Source organism: Lepus europaeus, chromosome 6, assembly GCF_033115175.1.
Source record: "Lepus europaeus isolate LE1 chromosome 6, mLepTim1.pri, whole genome shotgun sequence".
Lineage (NCBI taxonomy): Eukaryota > Metazoa > Chordata > Mammalia > Lagomorpha > Leporidae > Lepus > Lepus europaeus.
This window is the reverse complement of record NC_084832.1, coordinates 101718254-101739393: the sequence shown is the minus strand read 5'-3', so window position 1 is coordinate 101739393 and position 21140 is coordinate 101718254. Positions and strand designations below refer to the sequence as shown.

The window sequence follows — 21140 nt, the reverse complement described above, 5'->3', positions numbered from 1 at the left end:
GACTTCGCGAACAGCCGGGAGAGGAGGCGCCGCCGCCGCCGCCGCCGCGCAGCCCTCGGGGCTGCCTCCCGCCTGCCCGGCCCGCAGCGCGGGTGGAGAGGGGCGGGGAGGGGGTCGCGGTGCGCGAGAAGTACTGGAAACTGTGCGAAGGAATCCGAAGCAGATGAGAAGGGAGGGAAATAAAGTGGAGCCTGCAGGACGGCCTCGCCCGCGGCGGATCGGAGCTGCCGGCGCCCGCACCGGGGCTCGGCGGGGTCGTCTCCCTCCTCGCTCGCTCGCCCTCTCGGCCCCCCACCCCCAGGCTCTCTCTTTTAAAGCGACACCAGCTCTCTCCCTTTCTCTGCTATCTCTGTATCACCAAACCCTGGCCGGCTCTTATGGGCATGAAACACTCCTCCCGTTGTCTGCTCCTAAGGAGGAAGATGGCGGAGAACGCCGCCGAGAACCCCGAGGTAAGCGGGCGCGAGCGCGGGCCTAGGCGACCCCGCCGCCCACCCGGACCCCGCCGCCCACCCGCACCCCGCGCTGCCGCCGCCGCCGCCGCCGCGCTGCACCTGGTGCCAAACTTTCCCGGCTGCACCCCGCTTGCCGCTGCCGGCCGTTCTGTGTGTGTGTGTGTGTGTGTTGTCTGTGTTGGGGGGGCAGTGCATGTCTCAGGTCCCCTCCCTCTTGAAAATGCAAAAGAGTCGCTCTCACCCCGTCACCCCCTCCTGCCACCGCTGCTCCTGTCCCCTTCCCCCAAGTTCCAAACCCAGGGCAGCCGCCTTCCCCTGCCCTCTCCTCTGGGCTCCGCTAGGGCTCCTGGGTCCCGGCTTCGCGTAGAGCTAGGGCGGGTGACCCCGGGGCCAGGGACGCTGCCCCCCGGGCGCCCTGACCATCTCCTGCCACTGCCTGGAGCTCGACCCTTCAAGCTCCTGTCATCACCCGAGCTCTCGGTCCCTGCAGCACCGCGGAGAGCTCCGGGCTGCGGGGGCCGGGGCGCTGCTAGGATTTGGCCACCTTCCCCAGACCCCTCCAGCCCCGGAGAGGACCGGAGAGAGGTCTGCTATCCCAGCCTGTCGGAGCCGCCTCGGGGTTGCTCCTCCCGGGGAGGGCGCGCCGGCCTCGGCCACCGTCAGCACCAGGGACAGCGCCCGCTCCTGCCGCAGCGGAGCCTGAGCGGGCGGTGGGGGCTGCGCGCCGCTGGCTGCAGCGAGCGGTGGGTCCGCAGCCGTCTTGTCCCGCCGCATCCTTGGCCAGGGTCGCTCTGGCTCCGCTGAGTGTTCTCTGGGCCCCCCGCCTTCGACCGCCCAGTAGCTACCCTGCCTCTGCTCTCGAGTCAGCCCTGGGCCGCAGAGAGCCCTGCTGGGCATTGCGTCTGCCCGGAGTGTCCCCTGGCCTCGCTCTGACCCGTTGTCATTACAAAAAAAAAAAAAAAAGACTCTTCCGTGGGCTCTGGGCACCTGTAGTCACGAAGGGGATCCGCGTGGGCAGCCCCCTTACCTTCCCGGAGAAACGGTGCGCTCAGGCGGGGGGGGGGGGGTGGGCTATGTGTGTGCCCACCACCCCTGACTCGGTGGCAGGAAAAAGACACTGAGTAAACCTCGGGGCTCTATTAATAGCTAGGTGTCTGGCGGGGCTGCCGCACATCTCACATATGGTTACCCATATGCAGCGTGGGGGCGGGGATGGGGGTGTGGCGCGGGGATCGTCCCTTCTGTCTCGCCGGAATGCAAAAAGGTGCAGAGACCCTGCCCGGTCTTCTTTCTTCCAGCTCTTAACTCTGCAGCTAACCCCTACCCCACATCGTAAGCAGAAAAGCCTTAACAATCCCCCATTTTCTGAGCGGCCACAAGCAGCATGCATCTAGCAACTGTCACTTGCCAAACACGCCTGGGGCTTAGAAGCGTGGGGGCATCCAGTGGCTAACGCCTCCCCTGTGGTTAGGGCGAAGCCACGGTGCTCGCGGTCTCCCGGACGCTTCCCCACCCCCACGAGATAGCAAACACCCAGCACGGTGTGTAGCGGGTGCAAGGCGCCTTTTCTCGGAGCAGAGCCAGTCTTGCAGGCCCCGCCCCCTTACCCTACCCCCCCCCCCTTGACCACTTGCCCGGGAACTTTCTAAAAATAGCTCAGAGGCTCAAGGCCGCGTGTCTGCGAAGCGTGGAGCGAGGCGGCACGTAGCACTCCCTGCAGCCAGGTGGCTGGAGCGCTGAGAGCCAGAAGGCGCTACCCTCCCCCCCCCGCCTCTTCACCGCACCCCACGCCACGCGTGACTGATTGTCTAACGAAAGTTTTGGCGAGTGCCTAAGCTCGGTCAGCCCGCCGTGCGATGGGTTTGGGTGCAGACCCGTGCCAGGTTCCGCAGCAGCGGCGGCGGCTGCGCTCCGCACCTCGGCGAGGGTTAGAGGCGACCGGAGCAGGCAGAGCTACGCGCGCCAGGCTATTTTTACTTGCTTCCCCCGTCGCTCCGCGCTCCCGCTTCTCAGCAGTCGCACTTGCCAGCTTTGCTCAAGGCATCAATGAAAACAGCAGTGGAGGCCGCCGAGAAAAAAAAAATCACTCCGCGTGCGGGAGACGGGGCGGGGGGAGGGTACGGAGGGGGGGGGTGCGGCGAGAAACAGACCCATCTGGGACTCCTGGGAGGGGAGTGAGTCGGGGTGGGTGCGGGGTTCAGTTCCTAGCAACCTCCTGGGAAAAAGAGGGGAACCGAGACGTGCGGGGCGGAGGTATCCAGGCAGCGTGACTTTCTCTCCTGGTTTTTCCTCCAGGAACTGGCTGTTTTTGGAATAAGCCAGGACTGGAGCGGTACTTCCAAAAGTGGGGTGCTGTGGGCTTGCCTGCCCTTATGGTGAGAGAGAGGAGGCCAGGGCACCGCTGTATTGTGTGGGACCCTTGTTCTTAATTCACCCCGTGTGGATCCAGCACTGGGCACCAGGAATAGCTACCCAGGAGCCATAGGTGTCCTGATAGGGTGGACAGCCCCTTAGCACCTCTTCTGGCCTTTTGTTGCTGTTTTTGTTTTCTTTGCAAGCTCTTAATCTCATTTCCTCCTCCCAGTAGCCCTGTGAGAAAAGGGAAGGCCGGTATTGGTTTCTCATCCCCATTTCATAGTGGAGGACATGGAGAGGCCGAGTGGGCTCTGGCGATTTCTGCAAGTCGCCAGCTGGGTTGGGTATGTTACGCACACTGCCCCCACTTGTGATTCATTGGTCTTTGTCCAACGCTTGCTACTTCTCCCACAGGTGAATGGGAGTAGATGAGGAGTGGGAGGGGAGGGATCCTTTGGAAGGAGAGAGGCCACGAGAGGGCAGGGAAGGTGTTCTTTCAGGAGGTGGTGGTGGGGGGTGCAGATACACCAGCCATTGGCAGGTAGGAGAAAGTGAGGAGTAGAAGCTACTTACGTTGTGATGACAGCCTCCCTCCCCAGAGGAGCAGCTAGGACACACAGGCCTCCAGGGCACACGACTGGTGGGTGTGGTTGGCACTGGGTGGCCCTGGTGCCCACCTCAGGTCCATTCTCTCTATGGTTCAGGGTCAGCGTGGGATGTCCGGAGACGCCAGGCCAGCCCCTGGCACACGGTGAACAGGACGCAGTGTTCGCTCTGCCTACACTCTCTCTGACTCCCTCAGGTGCGCTCCACTGCTTCCCGGAAGGCCATCGCCAGCCCAGGTCCGCCACCTCCCCTGCTCCCAGAGGTGTTGGTCAGCTTTTCAGCATTGTCACAAACACCGCAAAGAAGCTAGTCACACAGGAAGGAGTTTTGCTTCGGCTCACAGTTTTGGAGGTCCACGGCCCTGCTGGCTGGGTGTATGGTGAGGCTGAATGGTGGCCGTGGTGGAGTGTGTGTGTGTGTGTGCGTGTGTGTGTGTGTAGGAAACAGAGAGAGAGGAGCTAGGTGGAGCTTGGCTTTGCAAGGCAACCCTCTCCCAAGAGCTAGCCTTCTGAGGACACGCCCCCAATGACCTAAGCCTAGACCCACCTCCTAGACACCACAATTGGATCCTCCCAGTGCTGTCAATAACTGACCTTGGGGGGTTCAACTGCGTGAGGCCAGAGCCATATCCTCCCCAATTCAAAGCACCAGGCATCCAGAAAAGCCTTCTGCAAGGTCTGTAATGCCCCCAGCCCCACCCTCCTCTTCAGGGCCCCAAGGCTTCCGGTTTTGGGTCTTCCCCTCGGCCCTGGCTGAAGCTCCAGCCCCTGTTCCAGGGTTCTCTTCTCACATCCAGCCTCGCCATCGCTACTTGCTTGGCTTGGCTTTTGGAAACATGAACCAGCTGCTGACCAGACATCTCTTTTAAAAACTTGCGATGTTGCCCCACTGCCCACAAGATGCAGGATAAAGCCCAATTGCCGTGGCATAAGGCCCTTGGCAGCTACCCTGTGTGATTCTCTAAGACTCTGGCTTCCCACCTGCAGGCATTTCTGCACGCGCCTCCCTCCTCCCACCTTGCTGCTCTTTTCCTCTCAGTGTTTCAGGAAAAGAGCTTCCCCCACCCATAAGACCCAGGGAAAGAAATGTCACCTCCTCTGGGCAGCCTTCCCAGATCTGCCTTTTACCTTCTCTCTCCAGGGAGAGTGATCGCTCCTTCTTACTCATTCCTGAAGCCTGACTTTCCCTGTTGTGAGATAATTGGCTCTTTGTTTCTCCAGCTGGTGATGAACTTTTTTTTTTTTTTAATTTAAGTATACCCTGTTGTTACACTGCATCCGACACACAGTAAATAATAACTGTTGACTGAATTGATGCATGTGATTCTGAACATAGTCTTCAGTATCCTGGGTTTTAGCCACTCGGGACTTTCTGAGGATCGGGGTGCCTGTCTCCCACTCTTGTGCTGTACCTGTGCTATTGTGGGCTGTTAACACGCAAAATGTGTGGTGCTTCTGAGAACGGAGGTGCTGTGGCCACCCAAAGCACAGGCACATCTTGGTTATTTGCCGCAGTATTCAATATTCAACATCCGGGGACCACGGATTCCTACTACAGGGTGTTCAACTGAATAGCAGATCAGTGGGTTAATCACAGTGCCCACTTAGGAGCCTTGTGGGGGGGTGGTGGTGATGGCTCCCTGGCTGTGCCTTTTTGCCAGTTGATTCTGTGAAAGCCTGGTGCATTATTTATGGTGATGACTCCCTGATTAGGGTTTTATCACCTCAAAGGAGTGCCCTCAGGAGGCGAGAAATCAGTTTTCCCAAAGAGTCATTTTGGAAACTGTTTCTGGAATGTTCTGTTGACCTGCCTGTTAGAGAGAGAGAGAGAGAGAGAGAGAGAGAGAGAGAGGGAGAAGAATTATGGATTGGGGGAAATGCTACAATAGGGCAGTGGGGTTAGGGGCACCTGATTAATGCAGTTTGAGTCCTGGGGCAGAGGAAGCAGACTTGTGGAATGCAGTATCTTGGTGGTTTTGGCTAATGGATGTTACTTTCAGCATAGTCCCGTTACACGAAGGGCAGGGGACCTCAGAGGGGTAGGCAGGGCCCAGGTCCACCTCTCTGAGGAAGGCCTGCATCCTTGGTCCTCGTGTCTCATACAGGCTCTGGAGCCAGATGGCCTGGTTTTGAATCTGGCTCTGGGCTTGGTAGGTGCATTGTGACATTGACCGAGTTGCAAAGGTTGTTGTGACCCTGAACTAGATCAGTCCATACAAAGGCTTGGCACATTGCCTTGGGCCTGGTAAAGCACTCACTCAGGGCCTTGCCCAACGTGTGCAGAACCCTCCCATTTCATTTCTCCAAATGTTGACCCAGAAACCCATAGTCCAATTCTTCCTCCCTCAGCAAACTCTGAGTCCAGTCTTCAGGTAAATTAAGATGCCCACATTTTGCTTTTCCTTTTTTTTTTCTGGCAAGTTTGGCTTGTGCGAGTTCTAAATGTCCTAAATTGGCTTTTGGCTGTCCAAGAGGATGGACCACGACATTCTGGTCTTCACTCAGGGGTAGGTTTCATTTCACCCCTTTGCTAACTGCAGCATGAAGCAATTATCACATACCAGTGTGGAATTGCACAATTCTGTAAAAACACTACTTATACCTTGAAATCTACCATGCCAACTGGGAAAACAAAATGGGTGGCGTGACAGCGCCAGGAAGTGTCACGGCAACTGCAAGCAGCTGTTGTGTGTGTGTGTGAAAAACTGGCAGGTTGCACGGCCGTCCACTGACTTGGTCCAAGGGTAGAGCGAGCCTAGGCAAGAAGGGACCTGCAAAAGGTCATTCTGTGCATGCCTCTGTCTCTGGACACACGCCACCCTAGACTTGTAGCTAGCCACTTGGCCTACCCGTTAGAAAGCTTCAGAGACGGTGATTTCCCCAAACTCCTTGAGCATCTCGCTAGCCAAGAAGCTCTCTCTAAGTCTGAACTTAATCTTTTCTGTGGCAATCGGAATCATCTTAGTTTATCCTATGCCAAAAAGGAGAGGAGGGGTGGTTGTTTGCCACCTGGTGTCTCATAGCTGAGGGCCTGGCTCCTGCTTCCTGCTAATGCAGGTGTTGGGAGGCAGCAGTGATGGCCCAAGTAGTTAAGTTTCTGCCACACACATGGGAGACCTGGATTGAGTTCCTGGCACCCAGTTTCAGCCTGACCCAGCCCCAGCCCCAGTCATTGTGGGCATTTGGTGATGGTGGAGTGGGTGGTGGTAAACCAGCAGAGGATAGGAACTCTGTCTGTCTGTGCCCCAAATAGATAACTAAAAACCTTTTTTAGAAAGAAAAATGTGGGCTGATGTGGTGCAGCAGATTAAACTGCTACTTGCACTACTGGCATCCCATGGTAGAATGCTGGCTTGAATCCTGGCTGCTCCGCTTCTGGTCCAGCTCCTACTGATGCACCTGGGAGGGCAGTGGATGATGACCCAAGTACTTGAATCCTGGCTACCTCCAGGGGAGACCAGAGTGGAGTTCCTGGTTCTTGGCTGTTGTGGCCACTTGGGACAGTGAACCAACAGATGAAAGACTACTTCTCTCTCTCTCTCTCTCTCTCTCTCTCTCTCTCTCTCTCTCTCTCTCCTTCTCTGATTCAGCCTTTAAAATTAACAAATAAATCTTTAAAAAGAGAGAGGTGAAAACTGGAAGTTACCTTTCCATTTGGGGCTGTACTAGGCAGTCCCACTGTCGTTATTAGTTTTTGCACAATATGAATCTTTCTCTGGCATCCCGGCGTTAGCCTGCTAACAGGAGGAGCTGCGACAGGCGCACTGGAAGTTTGTCCCTCCTGTATTATCCTGCCTGTTGGGTCCTTCTCACATCCCGTGTCTGTACTTCCTCCACTTGTCTCCAGCATAACAGCTTTTTCTAGATTTGTAATAGGTGACCCATAAGTAAAGATATCTTTTTAAAATCTAATTTTATAAGTGCCAACAGCTTGATGTGTGCATTTTCACAAAGTCCTAGAATCTTAGAGCTGGAGAGAAATTCAAGCCATTTAAACAAAGCGATAGGGACACTTATCACTTATCACAGAGCTCCTCGGGGCTGGTACACACACCTGGTTTGTTCCTGGGCCAGTGTGTTTACACCTCCCTTAAATATCACCTCTGATTCGTTATTTGTGTTGCTCTGTGCTGATGTTCTGGTATATCCTGATCTCTACTGGTCACAACCAGTACTTCTCTACATAAGATCTGGGAATTGTGCCTGGGGGGAGCTGTCTCTTTCTCAAACTGCACTGACAACACTCACTTTATGTATTTATCCCATCATGTGTAACACTGGGGGTTACATGTTATTCCCATTGGACAAACCAAGGAAATGAAGTGAATATAGTTGGTGTTACTGGATACAGCTGAGACACCCACCCTGGTTTTCCAGCCATGAAGACCCAGGCCTTTTCCAGCCCACCAGGCGGTGAAGGCGTGAGAAAGACCAGAATGGAAATTCAAAATATGAGGGTATTTCAGGCAGTTTGTGAAAAATGGAATCAGAAGATAAGTTTAGTTTGGTGCAAAAACGCCGTAAAACTTCTGCATACAAGGGATCTTCAGAAGTTCATGGTAAATGTGTGACGAGAAAACCATGCATGGATTTCAAAAAGATTTTGCATCAAAATATCTTATCCTTTATTCCATTTTCTGTGAACGTTTTGAAGTGTCCACATTTGAAGCAGAAGGGTAGAGAGGCTAAGGGAAGGGATGTGGAATGGTGGTTTGGAAGACACCTCAGGAAGGCTCAGCAGCCTTGCCACTTTCCTGGCCTACTGTTCTGGCTTCAGCCCCTGTCTTGTCAGGGTCATGTCCACAGCCCTCCCTGCTACACCCTGCGACAGAGTCCTGGTGAGACGTGGCATGACTTGCGCAAGGACAATCATCACCCCACTCGCCCTACTCATCTAGGACATCCCTGTGACTGGAGTCCTTGTTGGTGGAAAAAAATCCCCTTGTCTAAGCAAGTCCTCCTCTTTGGAATCCGACCCATGGCTATCGATTTTAAGCCTGGACGCTCCTCCAGCTGCTTTACTGGGATGAAATGAATGCAAGGCTTCAGGATATGAACTCCAAACTTTAAATTTGTCTTGACAGTTTGATCACCTATGCCAGCTTCCTGAGATTGCTGTGACAAAGTACCATGAACAGAGTGGCTTACAACAACAGAAATTTATTCCTTCACAGTTCTGGAAAACAGAAATCTGAAATCCAGGTGTTTTTAGGGCTGGTTCCTTCTGGAGGTTCTACAGGACAATCTGTTCTTGCCTTTCTCCCCGCTCCTGGGGGTTGCCAGTTATCCTGAGTACTCCTTGCCATGTAGACCTGTCATTCCAATCTCTGCTCCATCTCCATCATCAAGTGGCATTCTCCCATGTGTGTTTTTCTTCTTTACTTCTAATAAGGAAACCGCTCATATAATCCCATCTATTTCTTCCCCGTGTCTTATAAAGGCAGGAGTAGTAAAAGTTAGCCTAATCCAGTTTGGCCTTATCTTAACTTGATTGCAATGACCTTGTTTCCAAATGAGGTCTCATTCATAGGCATGAGGGGTTAAGACTTCCAGGCATCCTTTGTGGGGAGGGGGTGTGGAGGGGACACGATGTAGTTTCCAGCATCCCCCAGCCCATGCTTGACGTGTAATAGGCATGGGTAGAAGATGGCTGATGAGTGATGAACACACACAACAGTAGACCCCAGGGGAGTTGCCAAGCCCATTCCTGTGGACTTTTCTCCCTTAATCTCTTTCCTTGGCTCTCTTCCTGCTGGCTCCCCAGGGGCTGTCATACAGCCTTTCCCTTGAGCAGCAGCAACACTGAGAACAACAAGAGCTATCTCTATCTGTACTATGCTTTGGGCACAATGCAAAGCCCTTTTGTAAGAATTGCCTTATTTAATTCACATAGCAACACAGAGCAGCTCCCCCCCCCCCCGCCCCACAAAAAGAAAAAAAACCATTTTATTTAAGCAATACAAGCTTCCTGCATTTCCTAAGTACAACTTTAGGAATACAGTGATTCTTCCCACCATACCCGCCCTCCCACCCACACTACCACCCCTCCTCCTCCTCCCTCTCCCATTCCCAGTCCCATTCTTCACTAAGATCCATTTTCACATAACTTTATACACAGAAGACCAACTCTATACTAAGTAAGGAGTTCAACAATTTGCACACACACACACACACGCGCGCACCTGTTCTTCAAGAGTAGAGACAAGGGCTGTTCAAAGTCATTGCATCTTGAGGTTAATTTCACTTCTTTTTTTTTTTTTTTGGAAACAATTAACTTTAAAGAAGCATCATTTGTGAACACTTAGACATAACTATAAATCATGAAGCATAAGCATATCTTTCACTTAATACATTAAAAGAAAGTAAGTCCTTGAGAACGAGTTTTATCATTAATTAAGGACGCACCTAAAAAAACAAGTAATGGAGTTGGGCACTTCGGCATAGCTAAAACTTATGGGATGTGAGAATATCCTCCGTTTAATACACTAAAGTGAAATAAATCCTTGAGAACGCATTTTACTGTTAACTCTCATCATCCGACTACAGAGCAGCTCTTACCAGTTCCATTTTGCAGCTGCAAGCACTGAACCTGACAACGGGTGATTACCCTGGCCGAGAGTGCGGAGCAGGTTCCCAGCAGTTGGATTGCCAATGGAGTTGGAGTGCGCGCTGCCATTAGAAGGGCTTTCCCTCCTCTCTTTCATCCTCATCTCCTACCTCCAGCTCTCCTTAACCTTTTCCCCACACCAGCTCCCACCCACCTGGAGATTTGGGAAGAAACTGGTTAATTTCCACACGTGGAAAAGGGACCTATAATTGATTGGACCTGTGAGAGGATCCAAGGGAAGATTCCCTTTCTGGGGGGGATTTCTGCATAGTTCCCAGAGGAACGATTTTTGTGGTAGATGTGGGCCTGTTAATAGCTCATTAGAAGGGTTATTCTCCGGGCAGGGGGCGGGGGTGTCAATGAATCTCTTGGCCTCTTCCCAACAATTCAGCTCTGTAGGCTGTTGATTTCTTGGCTCAAGGTAGTTTTGCGTGGCACCTAGGAGGGCAGGCGCTGGGTCTGACCTCAGCTGTTTTTAGGTGTTAGCTTGATTTTCGGCAGCACTTTGGTTACCTGTGGCTGGGTTTCACAAGGACGTGAGTGACGGCGCTTTATCGGATGGGGTTATTGTGACGATTACATGAGTTATTGCACACCAGGCATGTGTCTGGCACTAGCCAATGCCTGGGAAGGAGTGGCTATTATTAGTAATCTGGGTTTACCTGGTGATGTCCCAGAGAGGAAGCAGAAATAAAAGACCTTATTAGCGACAGGATGGAGTCAGCGCTGGTAGAGGCGAGAGCCAAGCTGTTGAGGGGAGACCGGTCACGCTCAAGTGAGCCAGCAGGACCAGGGAGACAGCCTAGGGCAGTGCTGTCTGGTGCTCCTGCTTAGGGATCTACTGCTCCCCACGCAATGTGCCGCAGGAGGAGCAGAGATCCTCTGTGACCCTCGGGCTGGCTCCCCGCCTCCCAGCTCACACTCAGCTCTGAGAGTGTTTGGCCACATGTGTAACATGAAAGTGAGGCCACACCGAGTCCTTGCCAGTGTGAGAGCTACGGGGGCCAGAGAGTGCCAGTCACCAGTGGGCAGACTTCCCGATGGAGGTTTCCCATGCCACCCCCAAGCCTTGCTCCTGGGAAGAGAGCTCCATCCCTGCCTGTTGGCTGCTAGGTGGAGGGAGGGGAGCTTCCTCTTGCAACATTCCTGCTGAGGCACTGGGGAGGAGAGCCAGAGCAAGAGCAAGGTGGGGACATGTGGCAGGTTCACACGACAAATGCAATGTCTAATTACCTAGTTAAACTCCCAGTCCCCTTGGCCACAAATCCCTTGTTCTATCCACCATTTGTGTGTGTGTGTGTGTGTGTGTGTGGCCTGAGAGTGATACAGCCATGAGCAAATTGGGCTAATGCTGCCATACAGGGAAGGGCTATTAGCAAATTTGCCAATTAGGGCCCCCTTTGTGGCTCTATTGTATGTGAAAGATAATCTCTTCTGGAGTGAAGTAAGGTGGTAGCCTTTCAAGGCTGGGCAGCCCAGAAAATGAAGGGCTGTAATTCCCACAGTCCCTCTAAATACAAGGATTTCATCTTTCTCTGACAAGCAGTTATGACTGCAGTTCTCCAAGGAGGCTCAAGCAGAGAATTCCACAGGTGTGTATAGACTGCTGGAAATGCAGACCGAGTCCTAATTAAGGAAAGTTCTCTGTTAACATGCATTGCTTCAACCATCCATTGGCTCATACCCCAAATGCCCACAACAGCTGGGGTTGGACCAGGTCAAAGCCAGGAGCTAGGAACTCAATGCAGGTCTCCCATGTGGCTAGCAGGGAACCAACTACTTCAGCTGTCACTGCTGTCTCCCAGGGTGTACGTTAGCAGGAAGCTGGAATCCAACGCCAAGCAAGGACTTGAACCCAGACACTCTGATATGGGATGCAGGCACCCCTAGTGGCATCCTAACCACTATGCCAGATGCCCACCCGTGATATGAATCCCTTACTGTGTAGCTTGGAAGCCAGGGTCTTGCTCAGCGCTGGGTACTGGGTCACCTTCTTCTCTTACTACGCATCCTGTCTCTGGGGGACCTTGTGCGTGCTCTGGGCTTCATCCTGGGTTTAAGTGGAGAAGATTCTCAGACACAGAGCAGCAACCCAGATTGTCTTTTGAGCTTGGCTCTGCCTGTCTTTCTGACCAGAGGACGCTCCACCGAGATGTTCGTAGGTACTGCAGACTCAGCAGCATCCCCTTTGGAATCCTTATGGTTTCTTTCCAACGCAGCCCTCTTCCTGCCTTCTCATCTTGCTTGTTATCAAGTAACTAAAGTCACCAATCAACTCCGTACTCAGGGCCCCAGCTCCTGCGCTGCAGAGTGGGGTGATCCTGGCTCTCCACGTGGCCCAAGCCCTCTTCATCTATGCTTGCTCTGAGTTAGGCACTGCTGTTTGCTCTACTGTCAATAAGATTAAAAATAAGGAGCTCCCTACCCCAGGATGTACAGATACTCAGACCAATAGCTTGGGCTGCCAGGCCTGCAGGACCCTGGGGCTTTGTCCCCAGTGCCAGCCCTGGGGACTTTTCCTGGAGGCTCATCCAGAGCTCTGCCGAGCCTGCACCCCAGCTCCCCTGTGTCTTGCAGTATTGCTTCAGCATCAGAGATCCAGAGTCTTAGGGCTCTTTGAGTCCATCCCACATGATACAGACAAGGCAGTGGGGACCTGTCCTGGGCCCCAAGGAAGAGCTGCTTCCACTTTCCTTGGCCATTCTTTCCAGTTCCTCAGACCCTCCCCTGATACCAGGTAACATAGCAGAAGTAGAAACCGAGAGCCGGAATCCGCGATCCTGACCTCTGCTGCCTTAGGCCCCATCTGGGAAGTGAGCGTGATGACCTCCATCTATCTCACGGTCTGACATTGCCCCTATGTACATGGAGACAATGGACGCAGGGACAGTTTCAAAATGTGGGAGGTGCTGTGTGTGCAAATCTCAAACTTTGCGGTTACGAACTTGACATCGCGAGTGTTTCCGGTGCGACTGGATGCCTATCTCCCCTCACTGAGCTGTCAGTGGCACTGGAGATGAGCTTCTTGCCACCCCTCGCCTGGCTTCCTTTCCCAAAGCCCACGGGAGCTAAACTTATGCTGGCAAAAATGGTGAGACGTTTTCCCCTGAGGCAGCAAATGGCACAGGGAGTAGAGGTTTCAGGAAAATCAAGGAGGTGCTGTTGGGCTGAGCTTCCGCTCACCGAGCAGTTGAACTCTGCTGGGGCCCTGACTTGGACCACGTGTGTAAGGGGTGAGCGGCCTGCGGGCAATTAGTTATCTGGGAAGAGTGAATCTTTCTCCGGAAACCCTGCCTTCCCCTTTGCTCTCTACCTGTTGGCTCAGCGTTCTCCTCCGTTCTTACATTCCCAGGCATAGACTTCCATGCTCCCAAGAGCAGTATCTCTTGCTTTATTTTTTTAAATTTTTATTTATTTATTTATTTATTTTGACAGGCAGAGTGGACAGTGAGAGAGAGAGAGACAGAGAGAAAGGTCTTCCTTTTGCCGTTGGTTTACCCTCCAATGGCTGCCGTGGCCGGCACATCACACTGATCCCAAGGCAGGAGCCAGGTGCTTTTCCTTGGTGTCCCATGCAGGTGCAGGGCCCAAGCACTTGGGCCATCCTCCACTGCACTCCCGGGCCACAGCAGAGAGCTGGACTGGAAGAGGGACAACCGGGACAGAATCCGGCACCCGGACCGGGACTAGAACCCGGTGTGCCGGTACCATAAGGTGGAGGATTTCTTGCTTTATTTTTAAAAATGTATTTATTTGAGAGAGAAAAGGCAGGGGTAATTTCATATGCTCATTTCTCCTCAAAGGCACTGGTCTTCCTTGTGCGTGATAGAAATTCAACCACTTGAGCCATCACTGCTGCCTCATAGGGTCTGCCTTAGCAGGAAACTGGAGCCAGGCGCTGGAGATGGGTATGGGGCCCATGATGTGGGATGCAGGCATATTAACCGCTTGACCAAACACCTGCTCATGGTAGCTATGTGTGATTCGTGCAGGGGAGAGTAAGCAGGGCTCATTGTCCTGGTGGTGGCTCTGGCCTTTGTGAGCCTGGATGTTGGAGAGAATCCAGTCTCAGGAAGCCGTTCTTTCTGTGCCTGCTTGACCCGGCAATGGATGCATTGTCTTCCTGGAGTGTCAAAGATCCAACCTGCTCTGAATATGAAAAAAGAGTGAGGGAAAAAGAAAGGGAAGATTTCACATTGTTCAGGCTCTTCTTCATTGCCTTCCTGTGTACAGGGTTGCACGGTTATATCCATCATGCTGGGGCCTGGCTCATCTCCTGGGATATAGGCCTGAGTCAAGACATTGGATTCCCTTGGGTACCAGGGTTGGTGCTGCCAGCAAAGTTCCACACCGGAGTTTGGGGGGCGTGATAATTCTGTGGCCATTCCTGCAGTTACCCTCCTCTGATGCGGCTCTTGCCACCAACCATGGAGACCCCTGTGTGACTGACTCACTGCAGTGACTCTCCTTGGGCCCATCAATGGTACTCAACACCATTGGTTGTTGCAGTTGGCTTGATGCTCTATGCTCCTTGGGTTGCTAAGCTCCACTCCCTTCTGCTTCTCCCACATCTCTGTTTCCCTGTAACTCTCGTGTGGATGCTTCTGTTGCCGCACGATCTCATCCTCTCCCATGTCTTGGGATGTTCCAACTTTCTCTTCCGGCTGGATCTCTCTTCCTCATTGTTCTGCAGGGACTTCACATTCCACATGACAAACTTGGCTCTTACCTGTCCTCCCAGTGTGTTCATCTGCTTCTCGCTCTATCTCTATGAGGGACATGGCCGTTCTCCCCGTTACCCTAGCCAGAAACAAGGCATAAACCAGAAGCCTCTTGCTCTCACCTCCCCAGCCTCAGATAACAAGATCCTGCCACTTCTCCTCCCATGATACCGCTTACTTCCTTCTCCTCTGTCCACACTGCCTTAGAGCAGACCCTCAGCCTCTCGTCCGGGCCACTGTACCTGGCATCCCAGCTTCTGCTCTTGGTCTTTGCACTCTCCACATTGTAGCCCAATACCTAGACTCTGAAGGGCTCAGTAGATGCTGGTTGAAGGAGTGAATGGATGGGTTTTAGGCAGAGGGGACTTGCTCATATGGTTAAGGCAGGGTGATTGTGTCTTAAGCGGTGACCATTCTCCCTCTCATTTGGTCCTAGTGGAGATGGGATTCATGAGATCCAGGGATTACAGTCCAGGCTCTGCAACTTCCTTCCTACGGACAGATCTTTTCTGAGTCTAATCTTTGGCCCCGAGAGCACTGCAAATCCTAGGGCTGAGGACTTGGAGGTCCTTAGTCGCTCTGCATTTACTATGCAGCCTTCTCCTTGGGGAGGAGGAAGGACCAAGACTATGATGGAGCGTGAAGCTGGGCAGGTGCCTGGATCCACAGGCGACTTTCTGGCAGTTTCTTGTACAAGACATTGCTCTGTCCGCTCACTATCCCCTCCTGTATCACCAGATCCTCTCAGAAGTTGTCACATAGCCTGCGCCATAGCTCATTAGGCTAATCCTCCGCCTGCAGCGCTGGCACCCCAGGTTCTAGTCCTGGTCGGGGTGCTGGGGTCTGTCCTGGTTGCTCATCTTCCAGTCCAGCTCTCTGTTGTGGCCTGGGAAGGCCGTGGAGGATGGCCCAAGTGCTTGGGCCCTGCACCCGCATGGGAGACCAGGAGGAAGCACCTGGCTCCTGGCTTTGGATCTGCTCAGCGTGCCAGCCGTAGTGGCCATTGGGGGGTGAACCAACGGAAGGAAGACCTTTCTCACTGTCTCTCTCTTTCTCTCTGTCTAACTCTGCCTGTCAAAAAAAAAAAAAAAAAAAGTTGTCACACAAGCTTGCGTGCCCTCTGTGTTCCACTTTCCCTCACAACAAAGTCACCTCCTTTGTAGAGCTCTGACATTTAACCCAAATCGAGCATGTACCTACCGCACAGAAAACTCTGTTTCACGCTTCCTGCTCTCTTGGCTTCAGTGTGGGGGAGTTTATATTGAGACTGAGCCACTGGGCAGGCAAGCCCCAGGAAGCCCCCGAGGCTCTTTGGGTCTGCCGAGTAGCATCATTCCTGCAGACAGGGGACAGGACCCCGTGGTTCCCAGAGTCCTTTGTGGGTTTCCTTCTGTAATTTTCCGCTTCCCTGTGTAGTGCTGAGTGAACACGTGGTTCCCTCTCATCATGGTGCAGTCTTCTCTCTCCTTGTGCGATCTCTCAAACGCCACTGGACCTGGGTATTTGTAGAAAGACCCCGATGCACCTCTGCCACTTTTCCCGTCATCTATCCCTTGCAAGGGTTCTGCGGACGAGAGCCAGGATGTGAGGAAAGGTCACCAAAGTCACCAGCCTTAGAAAGCAGTTTAGGGGCCGGCGCTGTGGCATAGTGGGTAAAGCTGCTGCCTGCAGTGCCAGCATCCCATATGGGCACTGGTTCGTGTCCTGGCTACTCCACTTCCGATCCAGCTCTCTGCTATGGCCTGGGAAAGCCTGTGTGGGAGACCAGGAAGAAGCTCCTGGCTCCTGACTTCTGATCAGCACAGCTCCGGCTGTTGCAGCTAATGGAGAGTGAACCAGTGGATGGAACACCTCTCTCTCTCTCTCTCTCTCTCTCTCTCTCTCTCTCTGCCTCTCTCTTTCTCTGTGTACCCTATGCAAGTTGGGGTAGGCGACGACTGGATGCATGGAGTTCTCCGTTTGCACCTCCATCCACTCCTGTCCTGCTTCACCCTGCTCTGCGGAGCTCTGGAAAGCAGTGTCTGCTCTTCCCGGGCCCCTTGCCCAGCCCCTCGCAGGCTGCTGGCTGGTGGGACCACAGCAGCTGGAGCACCAAGGGAGGAAGGAAAGCAAGGTCACAGCAGTTCTTCCTTCACAGGGACCCCTTCCCTATGGGGTCACCGACCACTGGCTTTTCCCCTGAACCAAATTACTCTTGCCGCCTCTTCTGTAGAGTCCTGCCCGTCTCTGGGTTCCAGGAACTTCTCTCCCCGGTCTCTTTGCACCTGGGAGTCACTGTGGAGCTCCTGCTTTGCTTATCCCGAGGCACTGCAGCTGTAAACTCCATTCCACTACGTGCCATTTGTAAACGAATCCTCCAAGTCATTTGCTCCTTCCTAGGCTCCAAGCACTCTCCAAAGCTCTTGACACAGACTATCTCATTTAAACCATAAGCAATCCTTTGAGTATTTACCAACAGTATCCCTGCCCTACGAACAAGGAAGCTGAATACAGATTCAGTTGGTTCCCCAAGGTCACAAGGCTGGTTTCATATGTAAGTGGTCATCGTCCAGAGCCCTAGCCACCACCCCGCACTGGTTGCCAGCCTGGTTCCTGGCCAGTCAGGGCAGCATTGTCCAGGAGCTTGTTGGAAGTGCAGGTTCTGCCCTGCCTGCACCTGTTGGATCAGAGACTCGGGGTGGGGCCCATGGTCTGTTTTCCAGGTGATACTGTTGGACACCAGCTGGCTTGAGAGCTGCCACCCGACCCAACACCTCCACAGTACCATGGGAGTATAAGCCCAGCACATTCCTCCAGGGAATTCATGGGCTCTGAACCCACGGAGCCTCTGCTGTGGTTGGGCTGGCAGTGTCGACTCCACTCTCCAGCCTGCTCTGGGAAATAGGCTGCCTTGAGGGCCCACACCTTGACCTTGGCTCTGGCAGTGACCCTCTGGAAGCCCAGGTTCTCCACATGGTCAGAGCAGTGTCCCTGTTTCCCTGGGCCTGTGTGTCACTGATCTCATTTCTCTGGGCTTTTGCTTTCTTGCTTTGAACGTAGAGGTGATAAATAATGGGAGGACATGGGCCAAATCTACCCTTGGATGGCCTCAGAGAGGCCAGCATTTAAAAATCTGACCGAGAGACAGCAGCGTGGGACACTGGCTACACTTGGAGGAGGTACCCACTCTCCACCTGCCACATCAGCCCTGCTCACCCAAGGGGATGTCATCACCCACACTGGCTCCCTCCACTGGCTCACTGCACCTGCCACTTATTGGAGCTTGGGCTCCATTGTATCTGACCCAATCTGTTCTCTTTCTATTTAGAAATGCAAGGCCAGAGAGGGTGAGGGTTGACTCAAGGACACAGAGTCATTTGTTGACTCCAGGCTGGGACTGGACTATCTGGTGAGCTCCTGGATCCAAATGCGGGACTTTTCTCATCACGTGGTCCTTTGTCTGCAGCCAAAGATCTCGGCATGCCTCACTCTTCGCCAAGATCTCGTCATGAGTCTATATAGCAAGGCTGTGTTATTTGTTGGGCTGGATTCCAGGGTGGGGCCTGGAATTTGTGAGCAGGGCCAAGTAGTTGTGTCCAGTTGGGAAAATGGCAAGACGCCAAAGCGGAATTTAGAGCCCAATCCCATGGGGCCTACGCGTGATGATCTGAGTGGCAAATGTCCTAGGCGGGGACTCTTATCCTGGGGCCGCCTACACGCCGGGACCCTGTCTGCGGAGCTGCCTCTCGAGCTTGTATTCAACTATGGGAGGTTTGGGGCTACTGTTGTGGCGCAGTGGGTCAAGCTGCTGCTTTGGAGGCTGGCATCGTGTATCAGAGCGTCCGTTTGAGTCCTGGCTGCTCTGCTTCTGATCCGGCTGCCTCCTAATGTGTCTGAGATGGCAGCAGAAGATGGCTCGAGTACTTGGGCCCCTGCCACCCAGGTGGGAGACCAGGATGGAGTTCCTGGCTTCTGGGTTCAGCCTGACTCCGTTCTGGGTGTTGTGACTGTTTGGGGAGTAAACCAATGGATGGAAGATCTCTCTCTCTCTCTCTCTCTCTCTCTCTCTCTCTCTCTGTTTTGCTCTGCTTGTGAAGTGAGTGAATAAAATAAGTCTTAAGTATCTATCTCTATCTATCTCCATCTCCATCTCCGTCTCTCTCTCTCTCTCTATCTCTATCTCTCCATCTCCATCTCCATCTCCATCTCCATCTCCATCTCTATCTCTATCTCTATCTCTATCTCTATCTCTATCTCTATCTCTTTAATTTTCCTCCAAGCTTGCATCCAGAGTCTTCGTTTCTAACTGTATGACCTTGAACTGATTACTGACTTTGGGCCCCGATTTCCTTCTCTATGTCATGAGGCTCCTAGGTAATTTCTTCAGAAAGTTAGCGTGAAGATCAAGTGAAGAAACAGCGAAAACGCATCCAGCCTAAGGTCTGGGCAGCAGAGCTGGCTGCCTTGTTTGCCAAGGTCACTGTCGACTGGGATCGCCCAAGTGTGAATTCAGAAAGGCAGGCCTGCTTTGCATGTCGCCGGGAGGCTGCAGGAGAGCAGCAGACCGGCGCGGTCACAGGGACGGGAGGGAAAGGACTTCTTCGAGGAAACTTGTCTGCTCTCCTGTCTGGGGCCAGCGCCAGCAGCAGGGAAGCCCCGAGTCGCGGTGTTTGCTGACACCAGGGACCAGAGGGGAAGCCACAGTCTCCGAGGTTCCGTCTCCTCTGCAGCGCTGTCCGTCTGTCCGTCCACCTGACCCATCCAGTCATTCCTTCCACATTCACGGAGAGTGGACGCACTGTGCTAAGCCCGGGGAGTGCAGTCGGGAACCAAGCCTTGTTCGGAGGGGGTGGGAGGTCGGTAAGCTTTAACAGGGGAGTTGGGCCAAGCCTGGCTGTTGCAGGGGGTCTGTGCTGAGGGAGAGCCTACAGAAGAGAGGCTCTGGGGGACACCAGTACTAAGAAGTGCGCTCAGAAAGAGGAGCGGCAGAGCCAGCCACCCCAAAGCCTGCAAGCTCCACTTCCCGCCACCCCTTTCTCTTCCCCCCTCCCTCCCTCCCTCCTTCCTTCCTTCCCTCCTTCCGCTCTTTCTTTCTTTACTTGAAAGGCACTTGACCGAGAAGGGGGTGGGGAGAGGTGGAGAGATTTTTCCACTTGCTGGTTCACTCCTCTAAATGACTGCTGGGTCAGCTCGAAGCCTAGAACTCCATCCGGGTCTCCCACGTGGGTGGCAGGGACCCAAGCACTTGGGCCATCTTTCACTGCTTTTCCAGACACATTAGCAGGAAGCTGGGTCCGAAGCAGAGAAACTGGGACTCGAACCAGGCACTCTGATATGGGAGGTGTCTTAACCTGTTGTGCCACAATGCCAGCCTCTCTTCACATTTCTTCACCATAACTTTTTTTTTTTTAAATACAGAAGCAAAATGCAGAGCCTTCTCTTAGAATTTCTAATGTCAGCTGGGGAGAGAGGATTTCCAGACACTGGGGATGGGGCTGTGGTGCTCACAGAGGCAGAAATCTCACGTTATCTCCTCTGAGATCTTCGGACCCTCAGATCTGCAGCTTCAACACGCTGCCCTTTGCAAGAGATCAGGTGAAACACCCCATTGAGAGGTACTGTCCTCAGAATGGCAGGCTCCGTGTTCTGGGACTGGTTTCCTCCTGGGGTGCCTGACTTGGCGTGGGGGGAAGCAATGGAAGGAGACTCGATATTGGGAGGCCACCCCAGCCTCCCCAGGACTCACTGGAGCTGTGCAGGTGTGGTTTGGACAGGGGGGTGGGCACTAGAGAGGGAGGAGCTGTGGGTGTCAGGCAGAGGCACAGCAGGTGCCAAGGCCAGGGGGTACAGGCACCGTGCACGAAGGGGACTCAGAGAAGAGGGGTGGAACAGCACCGGAGTTGGGAAGCATGAAGAGGTGGGGCCATGGCAAGGAAGTGGGGAGACTTGTAAACCTCTCTGATGAATTTGGACTTTATCTGTAAGGATTCTGGGAACTCCAGGTCTGGCCTCATGGATGAAGTGTCTGGCAACAGCTGACCCAGCTTTCCTGGGCTCTGGACTGCCCGCCACGCACGCAGGGCGAATCTGAGAGCAGCAGGCAGGGCTGGGGCCAGTGTCCAGCTTGGGCACTGAGGAAACAGCTGTCCTCACCGTGTGCCCTGGGGGCTCTGTGGGGTGGAGCAGGCTGTGTGGGGCCGAGGGCGGATCTCCAGGAGCGCCTCCTAGCTGCTACATCCCTGTGCTTCTCTATGTCCTTGGCATTGACCCCCCCGGGCAGCTTGTTGAGAGGTTCATTCATCCATTCAGTCATTTGCTCCTTCTCTCATTCATGCATTCAGCAAATATTGGTTGAGCACGCCCTCGGTGCAAGGCACAGTCCTATAAGCTGGGATGCGGCTTGTGCGTGCCTGATGCT

The 21140-nt window shown here is 53.6% G+C and overlaps 1 protein-coding gene across 1 annotated transcript in view; it reads left to right on the top strand.

The window, feature by feature from the left end:
* Nucleotides 1-377: 377 nt before the first annotated feature.
* The window catches only part of PRMT8 (protein arginine methyltransferase 8), a 103019-nt gene continuing 82256 nt past the window's right edge, over nt 378-21140 (top strand). Inside the window, exon 1 of the mRNA XM_062195462.1 lies at nt 378-452. Within this exon, the coding sequence (XP_062051446.1) occupies nt 378-452 (75 nt within the window). The remainder of the gene's footprint in view (nt 453-21140) is intronic.